Raw genomic sequence first — 23,853 nt, 5'->3', positions numbered from 1 at the left:
TTTACCCTTTGTCGGTCTTGGAGGATATAGCCATGGAGGAGTATGTTGCAGACGCACTTTCTCGAGGTTCCATCCACAAATCCTCATCTCCTGCTGATTCTGGTTTCTTCTTCGTGAAGAAAAAGAGTGGGGAACTGAGACCTTGTATTGATTATAGGGGCTCAATCGCCTATTCGATTGCATTGATTATGGAGTTATTTGACTGCCTCAAGTTAGCAATGTTTTTTACAAAGCTTGATTTGAGAGGGGCATACACTCTCGTGTGGATTAAGGAGGGCGACGTGTGGAAAACTGCGTTTAATACCAGAACAGGCCATTATGAGTACCTGGTAATGCCTTTTGGCCTTTGTAACGCCCCGGCAGTTTTCCAGGAATTTATTAACGATGTCCTCTGAGATTTGTTGCCGTTGTGTGTGTGGTGGTTTATCACAATGATATCCTCATATTTTCCAAGTCCCTGGAGAGCCACCACACAGATGTCTGTCGTGTGCTTCAGAAACTAAGAGAGAACAATCTCTATTGTAAACTGGAGAAGTGCGAGTTCCATCATGAACAGGTTACATTCCCGGGCTATGTCATTTCCACTGCTGGTTTTTCGATGGACCCAGAGAAACTTTTGACAGTCCTACAGTGGCCCGACCCATGGGTTTACATCCTCTGCAGAGTTTTCTTGGCTTTGCCAACTATTATCAGAAGTTTATTCGTAACTTCTCGTCTCTGGTCAAGTCCCTAGACTGGAGTTGGCGCCCTTCTGTCTCCATGTCCCACCTATGACCTACTTTTCCAAGAAATTGTCACCTGCGGAGTGTAATTATGAGATTGGTGACAGAGAGCTGTTGGCGATCATTTTAGCCCTGAAAAAATGGAGACATCTCCTTGAAGGTACCACTGTGCCCGTTCTTATTCTTACTGACCATAAGAATCTCACATTCTTGTCTGAGGCTAAGCGACTCTCTCCCAGAAGGGCGCGATGGGCTCTTTTCTTGTCAAGTTTCAATTACATTGTCTCATTCTTACCCGGTACTAAGAATGTGAGGGCTGATGCCTTGTCACAACGATTTTCCTCCACTTTCAAGTCGGAGTTGGTTCCGGTTCCTGTGATTCCTCCTGATCTTATCTTGGCTACGGTTCGCACCGGTCTTACTTCTCCTTTGGGTGACAAAATTCTTGCTGCTCAGGTCCATGCTCCTCCTGATAAACCTTGTGACCGCTGCTTTGTCCCACAGAGTCTCTGTACTGCAGTGCTCCAGACTTACCATTCTCCCAAGGCAGCTGGCCATCCTGGGAAGAATCAACTCATTTGGCTCATCTCCCAACAATTCTGGTGGCCTAGTCTGCGGGCTGATGTTACTGCCTTCGTAGCTGCCTGTCCCGTGTGTGCTCAGAGTAAGACTCCACGACACCTTCCAGTGGGCCTCCTACAACCCATACCCAATGGAGAGAGGCCCTGGACTCACCTGTCTATGGATTTCATTGTGGAATTGCCCAACTCCCAAGGCAACACTGTTATCCTTATGGTGGTTGACCGGTTCTCAAAGATGTGTCATTGTATTCCACTTAAGAAGTTGCCCACCTCTAAGGAACTGGCTTCCATTTTTTTTGCTCGGGAGATCTTTCACTTACATGGGCTACCCAAGGTGATTGTCTCGGATAGGGGCAGTCAGTTTGTCTCCCGGTTCTGGCGAGCCTTTTGTGCACAGTTGGGAATCCAGCTTGTGTTCTCTTCTGCGTATCACCCGCAGTCTAATGGGGCCGCAGAACGAGCCAATCAGTCCTTGGAGCAATTCCTACGTTGCTATATTTCTGACCATCATAACAACTGGTCTGACCTCTTACCTTGGGCAGAGTTTCCTCACAACAGTGCCTTGAATTCCACCTCCTGATTGTCTCCATTTATGGTGAATTATGGTTTCCAACCTTCCATGTTGCCTGACTCGTTTGTTCCGCAGAGTATTCCTGCGTTAGAGGAGCCTCTCCGTGGTCGTCGTTCCACTTGGGCACAAGTCCAGGAGGCTTTGCGTCATGCTAATGATAGGTACAGACTCCATGCTGACCGCAGACGCCTGCCTGCGCCTTCCTACCAGGTTGGGGACAGGGTCTGGCTGTCATCTCCCAACCTCCGGCTTCGTGTTCCCTCACTGAAGTTCTCACCTCGGTTTATTGGGCCTTTCCGTATCCTTCGCAGGATGAACCCAGTGACTTACACATTAGACCTTCCTTCTGATATGTGTATTTCATGTCTCCTTAATAAAACCTTTGGTCTGCAACCGCTTTACCACCTCAGTGCCACGTCCTCACCCTGTACAGGTTGAGAACCATGAGGAGTATGAAGTACAGTCCATTGTTGACTCCTGTAGGTTCCCTGGGCCCATACAGTACCAGGTGCATTGGAAGGGGTACGGTCCGGAGGAACACTCTTGGGTCTCATCCTCGGAGGTACATGCCCCTGTCCTCCTCCGTGATTTCCATTGACGTTTTCCCCTCAAGCCTGGTGGTCCTTTGAGGGGGAGGGGTTATTGAGGAGGGGGTACTGTCAGGGCTGGGCTGAGCCCTTCCTTCTCTGAGCTGGGCTGCTCAGCTGTTGGCTAATTGCCAGCTCCTATCTCTCTACAGTGACTCACCTGTTGATGATATCCTGCTCGTCAGTCCTGCCTACTTAAGCCGTCCAGCCCAGATGATCTCTGCCTTCTATTGAGCACATCTCTAGAGACGCTCTCCTGTGTTCTTGTTAAAGACTTGCTTGGCTGACATTCCTTCTGGCTCCAGATCCTGCTTGCTGTTGTACTACGCTCTTCTCTGGCTCCCTGACGTTTTGACTTGTCTGACTATCCATTCCGTTCCTGATCAGCATTCCTCTGTTTTGTAGCAAAGCAATACCGAGAGTAAAATCCAAAACAGTGGGTGAGCGGGGACCGGAGAGAGAGGAGGATCAGCGGAGCTGGGGGTTACTATAATATACTGTATATACATTGTCATATGTTACATACAGTGCCTGGAAAAAGTATTCATACCCCTAGACATTTCCCACATGGTAGGTTTGCGGTTGTGCCATACTCTTTCCATTTTCCGATGATGGATTGAACAGAGCTCCGTGAGATGTTCAAAGCTTGAGAGATTTTTTTATAACCTAACCCTGCTTTATACTTCTCCACAACTTCATCCCTGACCTGTCTGGTGTCTTGCTTGGCCTTCATGATGCTGTTTGTTCACTAAGGTTCTCTAACAAACCTCTGAGGGCTTCACAGAACAGCTGTATTTATACTGAGATTAAATGACACACAGGTGGACTCTATTTACTAATTAAGTGACTTCTAAAGGCAATTGGTTCCTCCAGATTTTAGTTTATTAAATTCTGACCCCTGCGCTCTATATGTTATGGTGTATGTTATATACCTCTGACCCCTGCACACTGTTGTATGTTACATTGTCCTAACTCGTATCTAACCAGAACTTTTCTATTTCTATTTTAGTAGATGGACGGGAGATGAGGAAAACCTCAGAGGATTGTCTCACTTTGTCTCCAGACTGTAAAGTAGAAGATGAGGACATCACACAGTATAGTCCAGGAGAAAACCCGACCACCTCAAATGTCCATCCGGCACCACACAGTGTAGATGGACCATCGTATTCCTCTTATCCCGAGGAACCTCAGACTGTGCGGGACGGTGCCGGACCATCGTATTCCTCTTATCCCGAGGAACCTCAGAATGTGCGGGACGGTGCCGGACCATCGTATTCCTCTTATCCTGAGGAACCTCAGACTGTGCGGGACGGTGCCGGACCATCGTATTCCTCTTATCCCGAGGAACCTCAGACTGTGCGGGACGGTGCCGGACCATCGTATTCCTCTTATCCCGAGGAACCTCAGACTGTGCGGGACGGTGCCGGACCATCGTATTCCTCTTATCCTGAGGAACCTCAGACTGTGCGGGACGGTGCCGGACCATCGTATTCCTCTTATCCCGAGGATCCTCAGACTGTGCGGGACGGTGCTGGACCATCGTATTCCTCTTATCCCGAGGAACCTCAGACTGTGCGGGACGGTGCCGGACCATCGTATTCCTCTTATCCTGAGGAACCTCAGACTGTGCGGGACGGTGCCGGACCATCGTATTCCTCTTATCCCGAGGAACCTCAGACTGTGCGGGACGGTGCCGGACCATCGTATTCCTCTTATCCCGAGGAACCTCAGACTGTGCGGGATGGTGCCGGACCATCGTATTCCTCTTATCCTGAGGAACCTCAGACTGTGCGGGACGGTGCCGGACCATCGTATTCCTCTTATCCTGAGGAACCTCAGACTGTGCGGGATGGTGCCGGACCATCGTATTCCTCTTATCCTGAGGAACCTCAGACTGTGCGGGACGGTGCCGGACCATCGTATTCCTCTTATCCCGAGGAACCTCAGACTGTGCGGGACGGTGCCGGACCATCGTATTCCTCTTATCCTGAGGAACCTCAGACTGTGCGGGACGGTGCCGGACCATCGTATTCCTCTTATCCCGAGGAACCTCAGAATCTGGGTGATGGTACCACCCTTCCCAAGATGTTTTCTTGTACCGCTAGCGGGAAATGTTTTGTCAATCAATCAGGTTTACATAGACACCAATTATCTCACACAGAAGAGAAGCCATTTTCCTGTCCTATGGGCGGGAAATCTTATCCACGGAAAGCCGCACTTGTCAGACATCTAACAGCTCACATAGGGGAGAAGCCGTATTCCTGCCCCGAGTGCAGGAAATGTTTTTCAAAGAAGTGCCATCTTTCCACACATCAGAGATTGCATACGGGGGAAAAGCCATATTCCTGTCCTGAGTGCGGGAAATGTTTTTCCGTGAAGTCCGGTCTTTTTATACATCAGAGATCTCACACGGGGGAGAAGCCGTATTCCTGCCCCGAGTGCGGGAAATGTTTTTCACAGAAGTCCAGTCTTAACACGCATCAGAGATCTCACACGGGGAAGAAGCCGTATTCCTGTCCCGTGTGCGGGAAATGGTTTACACACAAGTCTAGTCTTACCACGCATCAGCGATCTCACACGGGGGAGAAGCCGTATTCCTGCTCTGAGTGCGGGAAATGTTTTTCAGAGAAGTCTAGTCTTAACACGCATCAGAGATTTCACACGGGGGAGAAGCCGTATTCCTGTCCTGAGTGCAGGAAATGTTTTTCAAGGAAGTGCCATCTTTCCACACATCAGAGATTGCACATGGGGAAAAAGCCGTATTCCTGTCCTGAGTGCGGGAAATGTTTTTCAGATAAGTCCGATTTTGATAAACATCAGAGATCTCACACGGGGGAGAAGCGATATTCCTGTTCTGAGTGCGGGAAATGTTTTTTTCATAAATCAAAGCTCGTTGAACACCAGAGGTCTCACACAGGTGAGAAGCCGTTTTTCTGCCCTGAGTGCGGGAAATGTTTTTCGAGGAAATCAACGCTTGTCTCACATATAAAATATCACACGGGGGAGAAGCCGTATTCCTGCCCTGAGTGCGGGAAATGTTATGCAAGAGAATCAGAACTTGCCACACATCAAAGATGTCACACAGGGGAGAAGCCGTATCCCTGCCCTACGTGCGGGAAATGTTTTTACGTGAAGTCCGGTCTTTTTATACATCAGAGATCTCACACAGGGGAGAAGCCGTATTCCTGCCCCGAGTGTAGGAAATGTTTTATACAGAAGTCTAGTCTTAACACGCATCAGCGATCTCACACGGGGGAGAAGCCGTATTCCTGCCCCACGTGCGGGAAATGTTTTACACAGAAGTCTAGTCTTACCACGCATCAGAAATTTCACACGGGGGAGAAGCCACTTTCCTGTCCTGAGTGAGGGGAATGTTCCTCACTTCCTGTACATCAGGGGGTCCCACACAACCCTGGAGGTGTATTAGTGAGTGCGGGAAATGTCTTGTATATGAATGTTGCTGGACATGTGGGGAAGAAGCACCCCCTGATATACACCTCAGATATACTCCATGGCTGATCTTCATCATGGAAGAAACAGTTGATAAGGAGATCAGAGATCACCAAAGACATGGATGAAGTGTTGTACCGTGTCGGCCATTAATAGCAGGAGAAAAATAAAAATGGAGTCATTACCTCTCATTGGCTGAGTACATTTTGTGGTATGGAGACTTAGAGGTCTATTATTCTCTTGCAAGAGGTCTGTTTTCTCAAGACGTCTTCCAGGACGAAACGCGTTAACCCCACCACTTAAAAGGCAGTCCTCTAGGGCTTTTAAAATAAAAATGGAGTCATTACCTCTCATTGTCATTTCCTGTCCAATCTGATTTCTACCTTTTACTACTTCCTGATTTTATGACGGCAATCTTATAAAAGTAAAATTATAATTAAAAGACGTATTGAATGAAAAAATAATTCTGTGTGTCGGTGGAATGACGATAAATATCTCTGTCTGTAAAATCTCTCCTAGCTGAAGCCTTAAAAGTCTTTACAGGTCATCAGTTTGGAGTTTATCAGGAATAATGGGCCGAGAATTGTCCTCACTCAGGTGTGTAAGGGTTCCAAAAATTTGGGGGGAAAAGGGGGTTTAAGTGCTCGGGTGTCCCTTACATTGGTGACCAATGGGAGAAGGACCCCCTTATATCAGTTTAGGGGTCCCTTACATTGGTGACCAATGTAAGAAGGACCCCTTTATATCAGTGACAAATGGGAGGACATTCTTACATCATCAGTGGGAAGATTGCCCCCCTTACTGATCATTGACATCAGTTGTTACTGAGAGACAGAAATTGCCCATTGCTCAAGGAACCTCTAGAGACCTTTGGAGGAACCCTGGCTGAGAAAGTCTGGACTAGGCAGTAATATATTTCTCTCCCTCTTGGTGGGAGTGGAGATGACCCCATCTATAAGGATATACAGTACATACACACACAGCACAAGGCCGTGTTCACACTACGAGACGTTTCCTTGGGGGTTGCAGTTCCTCTGAGCTCCACAAGATGGTGATCTCACTTCTACCCAGACAGGAAATCTCTATGGAAGAAAGGAAGTGATGTCAGGTACAGACAGGAAGTTCCGGGTGAGAGTTGAGTCGGGAAGAAGTAGAGAGGAGATCTTGGAATTAGCAGCAGAGGAGGTAATAAGATCTTATTTTCTATTTACACCCAGTAACCCCCCCGTCATGTCCGTCCTCTTCCTCCATAGTCACTGTGACGTCTTTTATCTCCAGCAGATGATGATACACACATATATAGTGTGGGAACCTAGATTAACCCCTTCAGGGGCAGAACATTCCCCCACTTGCAGGGCCGGAACATTCTCTTCATATTGGAGATGTGTCACCTTTCCCACCAATCAGCTCATCAGTCTATACTAAACGGATTATACCACTTTTATTAGTGGGGGGGGGGGGGGATGGGGGGTTTATGAAGACATAGAGGGGATCTTAATCAGTTTTCTTTGCTGGTGGATAAAGAATGAAGCAAAATGGACTTTACAGAAAAATAACTTTGTGATCCATCGAGCCAAAGGGTTAGAGGCTCCCGGATCACAAAAACATAGCAAACCCTAAACTTAAAATGGAAGTAAACCCTTCCAAACAACTTTGACCTACAGGTAAGCCTAGATTAAGGCTTACCTGTAGGTCCAAGTAATATCTCCTAAACCTATATGGTTTAGGAGATATTTGCCCGAAAATGGGCACCGCTGTCTACGGCGCATGCGCCGTAGACAGCGGCGCGCAGGCGCACTAAATGCGGCAAGTCCAAGAATGGATTTGCCAAATTTGTCTACTCCCGTGCGCATGCGCGGGAGTGACGTCATCGCGGCTCCGGCGAATGGCAGCGTCGGAGCTCCGAGACGCGACTCCCGTGCGCATGCGCGGGAGTGACGTCATCGCGGCTTCTCCGCTGTCATTCGTCGGAGCTGCGAGAGACGCCACAACCAAGATGGATGCGGCGGACTACAGGTGACAGCGGCGACTTCGCTGGCTCCTGTGTCAGGTAAGTGACACATAATGAGCTACTATGCGATGCATAGTAGTCCATTATGCTTTACCTTTGCAGGGAAAAAAAGAGGAAGTAAACCCATCAGGGTTTACTTCCTCTTGAATGTTCCTCTGTATGTAATACCACCGGGGGGGCTGTTCTTCCCTGATAAATGCCCTCATATTACACCCCCCCTACACCCCCATCCTAATATTGTACAGTCCAGATCATTCTCTCTCATCAATTATTGGTCTACAGGGAACCTTTATAGATCACATGACCAATGAGGATGGAGGAGGACCAGAGTCACATGACTGAGAAGATACTAAACCTCACCCTGGAGATCATCTACCTGCTGACCGGAGAGGTGAGGAGGATTCTGGAAGGTCACATGACATCACTCTTATCTCTATTAATAAAACACAGACCTGACCGGAGAGGTGAGGAGGATTCTGGGAGGTCACATGACATCACTCTTATCTCTATTAATAAAACACAGACCTGACCGGAGAGGTGAGGAGGATTCTGGGAGGTCACATGACATCACTCTTATCTCTATTAATAAAACACAGACCTGACCGGAGAGGTGAGGAGGATTCTGGGAGGTCACATGACATCACTCTGGTCTAGTGTGGTCAGTAGTCCATGTTCTTCTTGTAGATGATGTCAGATGATTGATGTCGGTTTATCTTTCTCCTGATCTGTAGGATTATGTTGTAGTGAAGAAGTCTAGTGGGGAGCCAATCTCAGGAGGATGGAGCAGGACCCAGAGCCCCACCATGGTGCCTCCCCCTCCTCCTCCCATACCTGAGAGGAGCAAAGAGCAGAAGATCCTGGAACTGACCACCATGATGGTCCATCTGCTGACAGGAGAGGTGAGGAGGATTCTGGGAATTCTGGGACATTATCCAGTAACAGACAAGGGATGTGTCTGGATGGTGACTGTATCATTGTGTGTGTCAGGTTCCTATAAGGTGTCAGGATGTCGCTGTCTATTTCTCCATGGAGGAGTGGGAGTATTTAGAAGGACACAAGGATCTCTACAAGGACGTCATGATGGCCAATCAGCCGCCCCTCACATCACCGGGTAAGAGGAGACTTTATTGTAAAGGAGAGAGCAGTACGGAGGCTCCACCTAGATCCCCCATCATCTGATAAACACATAGAAACAATGTATTCAGTCAGTGTGTGTGTTTCCTACAGATGGATCCAGTAATGGGAACCCACCAGAGAGATGTCCCCGTCCTCTGTATTCCCGGGATTCCACACAGGAAAATCACACCATCCCCCACCATCATCAGGTAGGTGCATCTAGAACTTGAAAGTGACTCATAGAGAAGATCTATAGACCCTACAAGATGTTATTTTCTATTCTTGGTTTAGGGTGAAGATCTGATAGATATAAAAGTTGAGGTTAAAGAAGAAGAGACGTACGTCGGGGATGGTTGGCAGTCTATGGAGGAGGAGGGAATAACGGGGACCTTTAAAGAGGAGGACACAAAGATCTGCACAGGTGGGTCATTAACACTAAATACATATCTCCACCCATACTGCCGGCACAAAATTGTTTGACTATTTTGCTTTTTACAGAAGATAAAATAGTATATACGTACTCGCTGTAAAATCACGTTCTGTAATTGATTGAGGAGCTGTCAGGGCTGGGCTCAGCCCTTCCTTCACTCAGCTGTCGGCTAATTGCCAGCTCCCATCTCTCTACAGTGACTCACCTGCTGATGATATTCTGCTCGTCAGTCCTGCCTACTTAAGCCGTCCAGCCCAGATGATCTCTGCCTTCGCCTTGGTCACATCTCTAGAGACGCTCTCCTGCGTTCCTGTTAGACTTGCTTGGCTGACATTCCTTCTGGCTCCAGATCCTGCTTGCTGTTCTACTACGCTCATCTCTGGCTCCCTGACGTTTTGGCTTGTCTGACTATCCGTTCGGTTCCTGAACTCTGGCTATGTTTTGACTATGTTTACTCTGTTTACCTTTTTTTTTATTACTATTATTAAACAAGTGTGATCTAATTGTACTTCTGTCTCAGTCTGATTTCATGGTTTATGACAGTAGGCGAAGGCCATGAATTCAGAAGATACAGTCAATCCACTTGTTGGTAATATTTTTTCCAGATTGGATGAACTGGATCACCGCATGGATCAGTTTGCCTTGGCGTTACAAACGCTCCCGAATCGCACAGCTCACCTGGAATCCCCCCACGGTGGCTGCTCCGGTACAACCTGAGTTGCAGGCCGTCCCTGCCGCTGCGCCAGTCTCTGTGCAGGCACCCGCCTCAAGTATTACCTCTATAAGAGGTATGTCTGGTTCTGCTCCGCTTCCCCAGCGATTTGGGGGCGACCCAGTCCAATGCAGAGGGTTTCTCAATCAGGTTGAGATATACTTCGAGATGCTGCCCCAGGCGTTTCCCACGGACAGAAGCAAAGTAGGTTTCATGATATCTTTGCTTTCTGAGAGAGCCTTGGCCTGGGCTAATCTTCTATGGGAGACACAAATACCTGTTGTCGAGTTACCCTCAGTTTGTGGCCTCCTTTAAAAGGGTATTTGATGTTCCCGCACGCTCCACTTTTGCTGCCAAGTGCCTCATGTCCATCAAACAGAGTACGAGAACTGTTGCCGACTACGCCATTGAATTCCGTACTCTGGCAGCAGAGGTTGCTTGGAACAATGAGGCCCTCGTGGCTGCTTTTTCTCATGGTCTCTCGGATTCCATCAAGGATGAGATAGCAGCCCGAGATATACCCACTGAGCTGGAGAGCTTGATCTCGTTTGCCATCCTCATTGACTCCAGACTCAGAGGAAGACTTTCTCTTAAGGAGCGCTTGCAGAAGCCTCCTGTACGTTTGCCTCCGAGCTTTGTAGTCCCACCCATGCCTCCCTCACCTCCCATGCCTCCCTCACCTCCTATGCCTCCCTCACCTCCCATGCCTCCCTCACCACCCATGCCTCCCTCACCTCCCATGCCTCCCTCACCTCCCATACCTCCCTCACCTCCCATACCTCCCGTGCCTCCCTCACCTCCCTGTCCTCACATGCCTCCTGGTACGGAGTTGGTCAGTGAAGATGAACCCATGCACCTGGGCTTCACGCGTCTCTCTGCGGATGAGAGAGCCTTTAGGAGGAGGGAGAGATTGTGCCTTTATTGTGGCCAGGCAGGTCACTTTTTGAGGTCTTGTCCTACCCGTCCAGGGAACGCCCGACCCTTGAGGTCCTGTCATGGACACACCTTAGGTGGCGTTGTTTTGTCCCCAGTTATCCAGAAGGATAAGCCCCTGGTTTCGGTCACCCTTTCTTGGGCTGAGTCGTCCATCGAGATACAGGCTCTAATTGACTCTGGGGCTGCAGGCCTGTTCATTGATACTGCCTTTGTATTGAAGCACTCGATTCTGCACTCCACTTGCCATTGAGGCTCTTGACGGGAGACCTTTACAGCCTGCCCATGTGACTCATGAGACTATTCCGTTGTCCATGGACGTAGGGGCTCTTCACCATGAGATAATCCAATTCCAAGTCATTTCCTCACCTAAGTTTCCGCTGCTTATTGATTACATAATTGGTTACCCCTCTTTTGATTGGCTCCATGCTGAGGTTCTCTCCTGGTCGCCACAATGCGGAAAGTCATGCTTCCAGAAGGTATCCAAGGTCCTGTGCACCTCTTCTCTCTCCTCCCAGCCAGAAGAGTACCGCGATTTTAGCGATGTCTTTGACAAAGGTCAAGATGGTATTTTACCTCCACACCGGCCATATGATTGCGTAATTGACCTCCAACCTGGTGCCATACCCCCTCATGGCTGGGTTTACCCTTTGTCGGTCTTGGAGGATATAGCCATGGAGGAGTATGTTGCAGACGCACTTTCTCGAGGTTCCATCCACAAATCCTCATCTCCTGCTGATTCTGGTTTCTTCTTCGTGAAGAAAAAGAGTGGGGAACTGAGACCTTGTATTGATTATAGGGGCTCAATCGCCTATTCGATTGCATTGATTATGGAGTTATTTGACTGCCTCAAGTTAGCAACGTTTTTTACAAAGCTTGATTTGAGAGGGGCATACACTCTCGTGTGGATTAAGGAGGGCGACGTGTGGAAAACTGCGTTTAATACCAGAACAGGCCATTATGAGTACCTGGTAATGCCTTTTGGCCTTTGTAACGCCCCGGCAGTTTTCCAGGAATTTATTAACGATGTCCTCTGAGATTTGTTGCCGTTGTGTGTGTGGTGGTTTATCACAATGATATCCTCATATTTTCCAAGTCCCTGGAGAGCCACCACACAGATGTCTGTCGTGTGCTTCAGAAACTAAGAGAGAACAATCTCTATTGTAAACTGGAGAAGTGCGAGTTCCATCATGAACAGGTTACATTCCCGGGCTATGTCATTTCCACTGCTGGTTTTTCGATGGACCCAGAGAAACTTTTGACAGTCCTACAGTGGCCCGACCCCGTGGGTTTACGTCCTCTGCAGAGTTTTCTTGGCTTTGCCAACTATTATCAGAAGTTTATTCGTAACTTCTCGTCTCTGGTCAAGTCCCTGGACTGGAGTTGGCGCCATTCTGTCTCCATGTCCCACCTATGAGAGCGCTATGCATCCGTGTGGATACTTTTCCAAGAAATTGTCACCTGCTGAGTGCAATTATGAGATTGGTGACAGAGCTGTTGGCGATCATTTTAGCCCTGAAAAAATGGAGACATCTCCTTGAAGGTACCACTGTGCCCGTTCTCATTCTTACTGACCATAAGAATCTCACATTCTTGTCTGAGGCTAAGCGACTCTCCCAGAAGGGCGCGATGGGCTCTTTTCTTGTCAAGTTTCAATTACATTGTCTCATTCTTACCCGGTACTAAGAATGTAAGGGCTGACGCCTTGTCACGACAATTTTCCTCCACTTCCAAGTCGGAGTTGGTTCCGGTTCCTATGATTCCTCCTGATCTTATCTTGGCTACGGTTCGCACCAGTCTTACTTCTCCTTTGGGTGACAAAATTCTTGCTGCTCAGGTCTATGCTCCTCCTGATAAACCTTGTGACCGCTGCTTTGTCCCAGAGAGTCTCCGTACTGCAGTGCTCCAGACTTACCATTCTCCCTGGCTATCCTGGGAAGAATCAACTCATTTGGGCCATCTCCCAACAATTCTGGTGGCCTAGTCTACGGGCTGATGTTACTGCCTTCGTAGCTGCCTGTCCCGTGTGTGCTCAGAGTAAGACTCCACGACACCTTCCAGTGGGCCTCCTACAACCCATACCCAATGGAGAGAGGCCCTGGACTCACCTGTCTATGGATTTCATTGTGGAATTGCCCAACTCCCAAGGCAACACTGTTATCCTTATGGTGGTTGACCGGTTCTCAAAGATGTGTCATTGTATTCCACTTAAGTTGCTCACTTAAAAAGAACTGGCCTCCATTTTTGCTCGGGAGATCTTTCTCTTACATGGGCTACCCAAGGTGATTGTCTCGGATAGGGGCAGTCAGTTTGTCTCCCGGGTCTGGCGAGCCTTTTGTGCACAGTTGGGAATCCAGCTTGCGTTCTCTTCTGCGTATCACCCGCAGTCTAATGGGGCCGCAGAACGAGCCAATCAGTGCTTGGAGCAATTCCTACGTTGCTATATTTCTGACCATCATAACAACTGGTCTGATCTCTTACCTTGGGCAGAGTTTGCTCACAACAGCGCCTTGAATTCTGCCTCCCGATTGTCTCCATTTATGGTGAATTATGGTTTCCAACCTTCCATGTTGCCTGACTCGTTTGTTCCGCAGAGTATTCCTGCGTTAGATTTCCATTGACGTTTTCCCCTCAAGCCTGGTGGTTCTCCGAGGGGGAGGGGTCATTGAGGCGGGGGTACTGTCAGGGCTGAGCTCAGCCCTTCCTTCTCTGAGCTGGGCTGCTCAGCTGTTGGCTAATTGCCAGCTCCTATCTCTCTACAGTGACTCACCTGTTGATGATATCCTGCTCGTCAGTCCTGCCTACTTAAAGCGGTTTGGTACCTAAAAATTAAACTTCATATTATTAAAATCACAAGATAGAATACTTACCTAAATGAACTCTGAATAAAAAAAATATTCTTTACTTATCTTTTATTTCAGATGTTTCTGCTGACTTCCGGGTTGTCCTCCCGTGGGAGTAGGCGTGGTTATCGTCCTCGCAATGGTCCCTGGGAAATTTCCCAAGAATCCATGGGGGGACAATGAAATTGCGAAATCTCGTGAGATTTCGTTAGGATGCCGGTCACGTGACGAGGGCGTGTCCGAATTTGCCATTTTTAAAGTGGGCAGGCAGCTGTATCTGCCATTACCACCATTGCACACTGAGCATGTGCGAGATGGAGCGGAGCATGCTGGGAGCCGAGCGTCATCGATATACAGGAAGTAAATGCCTGTGGGCTTCAGACGCCCACACTTAAAATGGAAAATGCCAGAGCACTTTTTTAAAAGTCATCCTGAGGAAAAGAATCGTCGCGCCGGGGGTCAAAAAAACGCCGGATGTGGATGCTAAGCGAAGGTAGCAGTCGCCCACCTGTAACACAGGTAAGAAAGAAAAAAAAAAAGAGCGGAATCCCGCTTTAAGCCGTCCAGCCCAGATGATCTCTGCCTTCTATTGAGCACATCTCTAGAGACGCTCTCCTGTGTTCCTGTTAAAGACTTGCTTGGCTGACATTCCTTCTGGCTCCAGATCCTGCTTGCTGTTGTACTACGCTGTTCTCTGGCTCCCTGACGTTTTGGCTTGTCTGACTATCCATTCCGTTCCTGATCAGCATTCCTCTGTTTTGTAGCAAAGCAATACTGAGAGTAAAATCCAAAACAGTGGGTGAACGGGGACCGGAGAGAGAGGAGGATCAGCGGAGCTGGGGGTTACTATAATATACTGTATATACATTGTCATATGTTACATACAGTGCCTGGAAAAAGTATTCATACCCCTAGACATTTCCCATATGGTAGGTTTGCAGTTGTGCCATACTCTTTCCATTTTCCGATGATGGATTGAACAGAGCTCTGTGAGATGTTCAAAGCTTAAAAAGATTTTTTTTATAGCCGAACCCTGCTTTATACTTCTCCACAACTTTATCCCTGACCTGTCTGGTGTGTTGCTTGGCCTTCATGATGCTGTTTGTTCACTAAGGTTCTCTAACAAACCTCTGAGGGCTTCACAGAACAGCTGTATTTATACTGAGATACAATGACACACAGGTGGACTCTATTTACTAATTAAGTGACTTCTAAAGGCAATTGGTTCCTCCAGATTTTAGTTTATTAAATTCTGACCCCTGCGCTCTATATGTTATGGTGCATGTTATATACCTCTGACCCCTGCACTCTGCACACTGTTGTATGTTACATTGTCCTAACTCGTATCTAACCAGAACTTTTCTATTTCTATTTTAGTAGATGGACGGGAGATGAGGAAAACCTCAGAGGATTGTCTCACTTTGTCTCCAGACTGTAAAGTAGAAGATGAGGACATCACACAGTATAGTCCAGGAGAAAACCCGACTACCTCAAATGTCCATCCGGCACCACACAGTGTAGATGGACCATCGTATTCCTCTTATCCTGAGGAACCTCAGACTGTGCGGGACGGTGCCGGACCATCGTATTCCTCTTATCCTGAGGAACCTCAGACTGTGCGGGACAGTGCCGGACCATCGTATTCCTCTTATCCTGAGGAACCTCAGACTGTGCGGGACGGTGCCGGACCATCGTATTCCTCTTATCCCGAGGAACCTCAGACTGTGCGGGACGGTGCCGGACCATCGTATTCCTCTTATCCTGAGGAACCTCAGACTGTGCGGGACGGTGCCGGACCATCGTATTCCTCTTATCCCGAGGAACCTCAGACTGTGCGGGACGGTGCCGGACCATCGTATTCCTCTTATCCCGAGGAACCTCAGACTGTGCGGGACGGTGCCGGACCATCGTATTCCTCTTATCCCGAGGAACCTCAGACTGTGCGGGACGGTGCCGGACCATCGTATTCCTCTTATCCCGAGGAACCTCAGACTGTGCGGGAGGGTGCCGGACCATCGTATTCCTCTTATCCTGAGGAACCTCAGACTGTGCGGGACGGTGCCGGACCATCGTATTCCTCTTATCCTGAGGAACCTCAGACTGTGCGGGACGGTGCCGGACCATCGTATTCCTATTATCCCGAGGAACCTCAGACTGTGCGGGACGGTGCCGGACCATCGTATTCCTCTTATTCTGAGGAACCTCAGAATCTGGGTGATGGTACTGCCCTTCCCAAGATGTTTTCCTGTCCTGAGTGCGGGAAAAGTTACCCATATAAATCGGCACTGGCCAGACATCTAACGTCCCACACGGGGGAGAAGCCATATTCCTGTAACGAGTGTGAGAAATGTTTCCCAGTGAAATCTGCGCTTGTCAGACATCTAAGATCCCACACGGGAGAGAAGCCATATTCCTGCGCAGAGTGTGGGAAATGTTTTGCGTGGCATACCCAGCTGATGAGGCATCAAATGAATCACACAAACAAGATTTCATTTTCCTGCCCAGAGTGCGGGAAATGCTTCCCAATGAAATCGTACCTTCTCAGACATCAGAGTTCTCACACAGAAGAGAAGCCATTTTCCTGTCCCGTGTGCGGGAAGTGTTGTCCACGGAAAGCCGCACTTGTCAGACATCTAGCAGCTCACACAGAGGAGAAGCCGTATTCCTGTCCTGAGTGCGGGAAAAGTTACCCGTATAAATCGGCACTGGTCAGACATCTAACGTCCCACACAGGGGAGAAGCCATATTCCTGTAATGAGTGTGATAAATGTTTCCCGGTGAAATCTGCGCTTGTCAGACATCTAAGATCCCACACGGGAGAGAAGCCATATTCCTGCGCAGAGTGTGGGAAATGTTTTGCGTGGCATACCCAGCTGATGAGGCATCAAATGAATCACACAAACAAGATTTCATTTTCCTGCCCAGAGTGCGGGAAATGCTTCCCAATGAAATCAGACCTTGTCAGGCATCAGAGGTCTCACACAGAAGAGAAGCCGTATTCCTGCCCTGAGTGCGGGAAATGTTTTTCACGGAAGTCCTATCTTTCGACACATCAGACGTGTCACACGGGGGAGAAGAGATATTCCTGTTCTGAGTGCGGGAAATGTTTTTTTGGTAAATCAAATCTCGATGCACACCGGAGGTCTCACACGGGGGAGAAGCCGTTCTCCTGCCCTGAGTGCGGGAAATGTTATTCTCTGAAATCAACGCTTGTCACGCATTTAAAATGTCACACAGGGGACAAGCCGTATTCCTGCCCTGAGTGCGGGAAATGTTATCCACGGAAATCAGAACTTGCCACACATCAGAGGTATCACACGGGGGAGAAGCCGTATCCCTGTCCTACGTGCGGGCAATGTTATCTGCTGAAATCAGCGCTCGTCAGGCATCAGAGATCCCACACGGGGGAGAAGCCGCATTCCTGCCCCGAGTGCGGAAAATGTTTTTATGAGAAGTCCTATCTTGCCAGGCATCAGAAGTTTCACTCGGGGGAAAAGCCGTACCCCTGCAGCGAGTGCGGGAAAGGTTTCGTAAATAAATCGGATCTGGCTAAACATCAGAGATGCCACACGGGGGAGAAGCCGTATTCCTGCCCCACGTGCGGGAAAAGTTTTACAGAACAGTCCAGTCTTGCCAAGCATCAGAGAAACCACACTGCTTTTGAGACTTGTTAGTGTCCGGAGTGCGGGAAGTGTTTCAAAATGAATTATTTTGCAGCATATTTAACACTGGGATGAAGCATATACACCTCATAGGGCTCGTAACATGAAACTAAGCTACAAAACAATATAACCAAAGAGCTCAAAGTTCTCTCTGGCCCTAGAAAGGGGGGGGGGCATTTCACCTCTGTTGAAGTTCCTCCTGCCTTGTCCTTCAAGGATTTAAAGAGAGAAACCCCAAAACGAAAGAGGAACAAGAGAACTTCTGGGGGATTCAATGAGAAAGACGGGTTCTGGGGGTCCTAGAAGATAACAGCCATATCGTGTAATGCCAAGCCGCAGCAAGCAAAGCCGGAACAGACTCAGCCATATCATGTAATGCCAAGCCGCAGCAAGCAAAGCCGGAACAGACTCAGCCATATCGTGTAATGCCAAGCTGCAGCAAGCAAAGCCGGAACAGACTCAGCCATATCGTGTAATGCCAAGCCGCAGCAAGCAAAGCCGGAACAGACTCAGCCATATCGTGTAATGCCAAGCCGCAGCAAGCAAAGCCGGAACAGACTCAGCCATATCGTGTAATGCCAAGCCGCAGCAAGCAAAGCCGGAACAGACTCAGCCATATCGTGTAATGCCAAGCCGCAGCAAGCAAAGCCGGAACAGACTCAGCCATATCGTGTAATGCCAAGCCGCAGCAAGCAAAGCCGGAACAGACTCAGCCATATCGTGTAATGCCAAGCCGGAACAGACTCAGCCATATCGTGTAATGCCAAGCCGCAGCAAGCAAAGCCGGCAGACTCAGCCATATCGTGTAATGCCAAGCCGCAGCAAGCAAAGCCGGCAGACTCAGCCATATCGTGTAATGCCAAGCCGCAGCAAGCAAAGCCGGAACAGACTCAGCCATATCGTGTAATGCCAAGCCGCAGCAAGCAAAGCCGGAACAGACTCAGCCATATCGTGTAATGCCAAGCCGCAGCAAGCAAAGCCGGAACAGACTCAGCCATATCGTGTAATGCCAAGCCGCAGCAAGCAAAGCCGGCCGACTATTCGCATGAATTAAAAAGGGGGATTTACTGCAGAGATAAAACTAGAATTCTCCCGCTTTGCAAAACTCTGGTTTGGTCACGTCGGGAGTATTCCGACCAGTTCGGGGTCACCGGTCCTCACAAAGGATGTGCTGGAACTGGAGAGAGTCCAGAGAAGGGCAACAAAGCTAATAAGGGGGCTGGATGAGCTCAGTTATGGGGGATGGAGGAGCTCAGTTATGGGGGATGGAGAAGCTCAGTTATGGGGGATGGAGGAGCTCAGTTATGGGGGATGGAGGAGTTCAGTTATGGGGGATGGAGGACCTCAGTTATGGGGAATGGAGGAGTTCAGTTATGGGGGATAGAGGAGTTCAGTTATGGGGGGTGGAGGAGCTCAGTTATGGGGAATGGAGGTATTCAGTTATTGAGGATGGAGGACATCTGTTATTTAGGATAGAAGACCTCAGTTATGGGAGATGGAAGATCTCAGTTTTGGAGAATGGAGGAGTTCCGTTATGGGGGAGGGAGGAGTTCAGTTATGGGGGATGGAGGAGTTCAGTTATGGGGAATGGAGGACCTCGGTTATGGGGGATGGAGAAGTTCAGTTATGGGAAATGGAGGAGCTCAGTTATGGGCGATGGAGGAGCTCAGTTATGGGGGATGGAGGACCTCGGTTATGGGGGATGGAGAAGTTCAGTTATGGGAAATGGAGGAGCTCAGTTATTGAGGATGGAGGACCTTGGTTATGGGGGATGGAGAAGCTCAGTTATGGGGGATGGAGGAGCTCAGTTATTGGGGATGGAGGACCTCGGTTATGGGGGATGGAGAAGCTCAGTTATGGGAAATGGAGGAGCTCAGTTATGGGCGATGGAGGAGCTCAGTTATGGGGGATGGAGGAGCTCAGTTATTGGGGATGGAGGACCTCGGTTATGGGGGATGGAGAAGTTCAGTTATGGGAAATGGAGGAGCTCAGTTATGGGCGATGGAGGAGCTCAGTTATGGGGGATGGAGGACCTCGGTTATGGGGGATGGAGAAGTTCAGTTATGGGAAATGGAGGAGCTCAGTTATTGAGGATGGAGGACCTTGGTTATGGGGGATGGAGAAGCTCAGTTATGGGGGATGGAGGAGCTCAGTTATTGGGGATGGAGGACCTCGGTTATGGGGGATGGAGAAGCTCAGTTATGGGGGATGGAGGAGCTCAGTTATTGGGGATGGAGGAGCTCAGTTATGGGGGATGGAGGACCTCTGTTATGGGGGATGGAGGACCTCCGTTATGGGGGATGGAGGACCTCCGTTATGGGGGATAGAGGAGCCCAGTTATGGGGGATGGAGGAGATCAGTTATGGGGGATGGAGGAGATTAGTTATGGGGAATGGAGGAGATCAGTTATGGGGGATGGAGGAGATCAGTTATGGGGGATGGAGGAGCTCAGTTATGGGGGATGGAGGAGCTCAGTTATGGGGGATGGAGGACCTCGGTTATGGGGGATGGAGGAGCTCAGATATGGGGAATGGAGGACGTCAGTTATTTAGGATGGCGACCCTGTGTTATTCAGGATAGAAGACTTTAGTTTTTGAGGATGAAAGACCTCAGTTATGGGGAATGGAGGGATTCAGTTATTGAAGATGGAGGAGTTCAGTTATGGGGTATGGAGGACCTCTGTTATTCAGCATAGAAGACCTTAGTTATTGAGGATGAAGGACCTCAGGTATGGAGGACCTCAGTAATGGGGGATGGAGGAGCTCAGTTATGGGGGATGGAGGAGCTCAGTTATGGGGGATGGAGGAGCTCAGTTATTGGGGATGGAGGAGCTCAGTTATGGGGGATGGAGGACCTCTGTTATGGGGGATGGAGGACCTCCGTTATGGGGGATGGAGGACCTCCGTTATGGGGGATAGAGGAGCCCAGTTATGGGGGATGGAGGAGATCAGTTATGGGGGATGGAGGAGATTAGTTATGGGGAATGGAGGAGATCAGTTATGGGGGATGGAGGAGATCAGTTATGGGGGATGGAGGAGCTCAGTTATGGGGGATGGAGGAGCTCAGTTATGGGGGATGGAGGACCTCGGTTATGGGGGATGGAGGAGCTCAGATATGGGGAATGGAGGACGTCAGTTATTTAGGATGGCGACCCTGTGTTATTCAGGATAGAAGACTTTAGTTTTTGAGGATGAAAGACCTCAGTTATGGGGAATGGAGGGATTCAGTTATTGAAGATGGAGGAGTTCAGTTATGGGGTATGGAGGACCTCTGTTATTCAGCATAGAAGACCTTAGTTATTGAGGATGAAGGACCTCAGGTATGGAGGACCTCAGTAATGGGGGATGGAGGAGCTCAGTTATGGGGGATGGAGGAGCTCAGTTATGGGGGATGGAGGAGCTCAGTTATGGGGGATGGAGGAGTTCAGTTATGGAGGATGGAGGACCTTAGTTATGGAGGACCTCAGTTATGGAGGATGGAGGACCTCGGTTATGGGGGATGGAGGAGATCAGTTATGGAGGAGATCAGTTATGGGGAATGGAGGACCTCGGTTATGGCGAATGGAGGAGCTCAGTTATGGAGGATGGAGGACCTCAGTTATGGGGGATGGAGGAGATCAGTTATGGGGAATGGAGGACCTCGGTTATGGCGAATGGAGGAGCTCAGTTATGGGGGATGGAGGAGTTCAGTTATGGAGGACCTCAGTTATGGAGGATGGAGGACCTCAGTTATGGAGGACCTCAGTTATGGGGGATGGAGGAGATCAGTTATGGGGAATGGAGGACCTCGGTTATGGCGAATGGAGGAGCTCAGTTATGGGGGATGGAGGAGCTCAGTTATGGGGAATGGAGGAGTTCACTTATGGGGAATGGAGGACCTCGGTTATAGGGGATGGAGGAGCTCAGTTATGGGGTATGGAGGACCTCTGTTATTCAGCATAGAAGACCTTAGTTATTGAGGATGAAAGACCTCAGTTATGGAGGACCTCAGTAATGGGGGATGGAGAAGCTCAGTTATGGGGGATGGAGAAGCTCAGTTATAGGGGATGGAGGAGCTCAGTTATGGGGAATGGAGGACCTCAGTTATGGGGGATGGAGAAGCTCAGTTATGGGGGATGGAGGAGCTCAGTTATGGGGGATGGAGAAGCTCAGTTATGGGGGATGGAGAAGCTCAGTTATGGGGGATGGAGAAGCTCAGTTATGGGGGATGGAAGACCTCAGTTTTAGGGGCTGGAGAACCTCAGTTAAGAGGGATGGAGGACCTCCAGTTATGGGGCATGGAGGAGCTCAGTTATGTGGGATGGAGCGCCTCAGTTATAAGAGGTGGATGACCTCAGTGATGTAGGATGGGAGACCTCAGTTATGAGGGACAGGAGGACCTCAGTAATGGGGGATGGAGAAGCTCAGTTATGGGGATGGAGGAGCTCAGTTATTGACAATGGTAGACCTCAGTTATGGAGGCTGGAGAAGAACCTCAGTTAAGAGGGATGGAGGACCTCCTTTTATGGGGAATGGAGCGCCTCAGTTATAAGAGGTTAATGACCTCAGTGATGTAGGATGGACGACCTCAGTTTTGGGGATGGAGTAACACACTAAGCTTATTTTCCCTGGAGAAGAGACTCAAGAGAGGAGATACAGTATGATAACGATATATAAATATCTAATTGGTGATTGTAGCATTGGGTGGGAAACTATTCAGTCTCGGGTCGCTCAAAAGGACACTCAATGAACTTGGATGAGAAGTGGTTTAACCTTAAACTGCATAGGGTCTTCTCTACTGCTAGAATGGTAAGGATGTGGAACTCCCTTCCACAGTTGGTGGTGTCAGCAGGAAGTGATGATAATTTCAAAAACCCTTTGGATGGGCATCTTAGTAAACACAATATATAGGGATATGGGAATTGGTAATGGCATAATCGCATAGACACGCACCCACACATTGACACAGGTTGAACCGGATGGACTGGTCTTTACCTCACCAACTATGTAAAATATTGCTAGTGGATGGATATTAAAATAAATGCTTATACTTAAAATCATGAAATTCTTTGTAAGTTGATTAATAAAAGTCCACCTTAAGATCTGTCTATGTAGAAATGTCTTTTTCGGTCAGTCCAGAAATCCTTTCAAACTCCAAACTTAAAATTGAACTCTATTGAAGTCCTTCTGGGGGATCTCGTAACTAGATTTTGGCCATTTTCAAGGCGAAGAGGTAAGTTATTGTCAAAAAAGGAGGACGGGGAACTGGGCCATCGTGGATTCCATGGGATTGTTTTAGGGTTTTAACACAATTGACACTTCTCCATGCCAAGGGGTCGCTCTTTCTCGAGTTCAAAAGTCGGGAGGTATGTTATTAGTGCCGGAGAACTGGAATAAAGGAAGAGGAGAGGTAGAGGATCTGTAAAACAGATTACAGCGCACACATACAAAAATACGGGGGTTTGGTCACACTATATGGTCATAGAGTGCTAAGCCCACTTACTGCGACAAAGTACCCCGAATTAGTGGGTCCTTCCCTAGTAATAGAATTAAAGAACCTGCATCTCAACCATCGGAGCCAAACTCCTCTATGTGGGAGAAGTGAAGGGATTCCTCCTACGCACTGGTGGCCACTAAGAAGAGGTAATGAAGAGGGGGAGGCTCTGGACTTGGAGCTTAGGTTTAAGCTGATTGTGTCTTCCGAGCAGTTCTTCGATAAAAACTAAGGAAGGGGTCTACAGAAGTGGGAACCGCCCTACTTAAAGAGATTTGGTGAATGGAAGGAACCAAATCACAAATGAATAGTCCATGGATTCTTCCTACAACCAGATGAAAAGGTAAAATCAACACATTTCAGGGGCCAAAGCTCCCCCCCCCTTCATCAGGAGACCTAAACCAGATTTTTAAAAATCCACTAAGGACTGTAGTGAGCCTTCCCAGATGGAAATCTTTGGGGACATAAATATATTATTTCACTGATCTTTATTCACTGGTGGAGGAGGGTTGACACGGACTGAAGGACTGGTGGAGGGGACACAGACTGGAGGGGACACAGACTAGAGTGCTGGTGGGGGGGCATAGACTAGAGGATTGGTGGAGGGGACACAGACTAGAGGGCTGGTGGAGGGGACACAGACTAGAGTGCTGGTGGGGGGGGGCATAGACTAGAGGGCTGGTGGGGGGACACAGACTAGAGGGCTGGTGGAGGGGACACAGACTAGAGTGCTGGTGGGGGGGGCATAGACTAGAGGGCTGGT

The 23,853-nt window shown here is 48.8% G+C and overlaps 4 protein-coding genes across 4 annotated transcripts in view; all 4 read left to right on the top strand.

Annotated features, from left to right (window-relative positions):
* Positions 1-23,853, top strand: part of LOC143955898 (uncharacterized) — a 168,706-nt gene that overhangs the window by 112,272 nt on the left and 32,581 nt on the right. The window lies entirely within an intron of this gene.
* On the top strand, positions 3,445-6,102 carry LOC143955603 (uncharacterized). The gene has a single exon (XM_077465688.1). It carries the CDS (start codon positions 3,485-3,487, stop codon positions 5,825-5,827), a length of 2,343 nt encoding a protein of 780 aa, XP_077321814.1. The 5' UTR covers positions 3,445-3,484; the 3' UTR covers positions 5,828-6,102.
* Positions 6,657-9,052, top strand: LOC143955969 (oocyte zinc finger protein XlCOF29-like). The gene is made up of 3 exons (XM_077466095.1): positions 6,657-7,096; positions 8,205-8,313; positions 8,654-9,052. Exons 2-3 carry the CDS (start codon positions 8,230-8,232, stop codon positions 9,035-9,037), a joined length of 468 nt encoding a protein of 155 aa, XP_077322221.1. The 5' UTR covers positions 6,657-7,096; positions 8,205-8,229; the 3' UTR covers positions 9,038-9,052.
* Positions 15,237-19,003, top strand: LOC143955610 (uncharacterized). Its single transcript, XM_077465699.1, has one exon. The coding sequence runs from the start codon at positions 15,348-15,350 to the stop codon at positions 17,628-17,630; it is 2,283 nt and encodes a 760-aa protein (XP_077321825.1). The 5' UTR covers positions 15,237-15,347; the 3' UTR covers positions 17,631-19,003.

Source organism: Lithobates pipiens, unplaced genomic scaffold (genome assembly GCF_037356315.1).
Source record: "Lithobates pipiens isolate NorthernLeopardFrog02 unplaced genomic scaffold, aLitPip1_a1.2 Scaffold_35, whole genome shotgun sequence".
NCBI lineage: Eukaryota > Metazoa > Chordata > Amphibia > Anura > Ranidae > Lithobates > Lithobates pipiens.
This window is presented reverse-complemented; position numbering and strand designations above follow the sequence as displayed.

Excerpts from the sequence above, each read along its gene's own strand:
- LOC143955603 (XM_077465688.1), top strand. The coding sequence starts at position 3,485 with ATGAGGAAAACCTCAGAGGATTGTCTCACTTTGTCTCCAGACTGTAAA.
- LOC143955969 (XM_077466095.1), top strand. The coding sequence starts at position 8,230 with ATGAGGATGGAGGAGGACCAGAGTCACATGACTGAGAAGATACTAAAC. Across the intron at positions 8,314-8,653 it reads TCTACCTGCTGACCGGAGAG|GATTATGTTGTAGTGAAGAA; the intron begins GTGAGGAGGATT and ends CCTGATCTGTAG.
- LOC143955610 (XM_077465699.1), top strand. The coding sequence starts at position 15,348 with ATGAGGAAAACCTCAGAGGATTGTCTCACTTTGTCTCCAGACTGTAAA.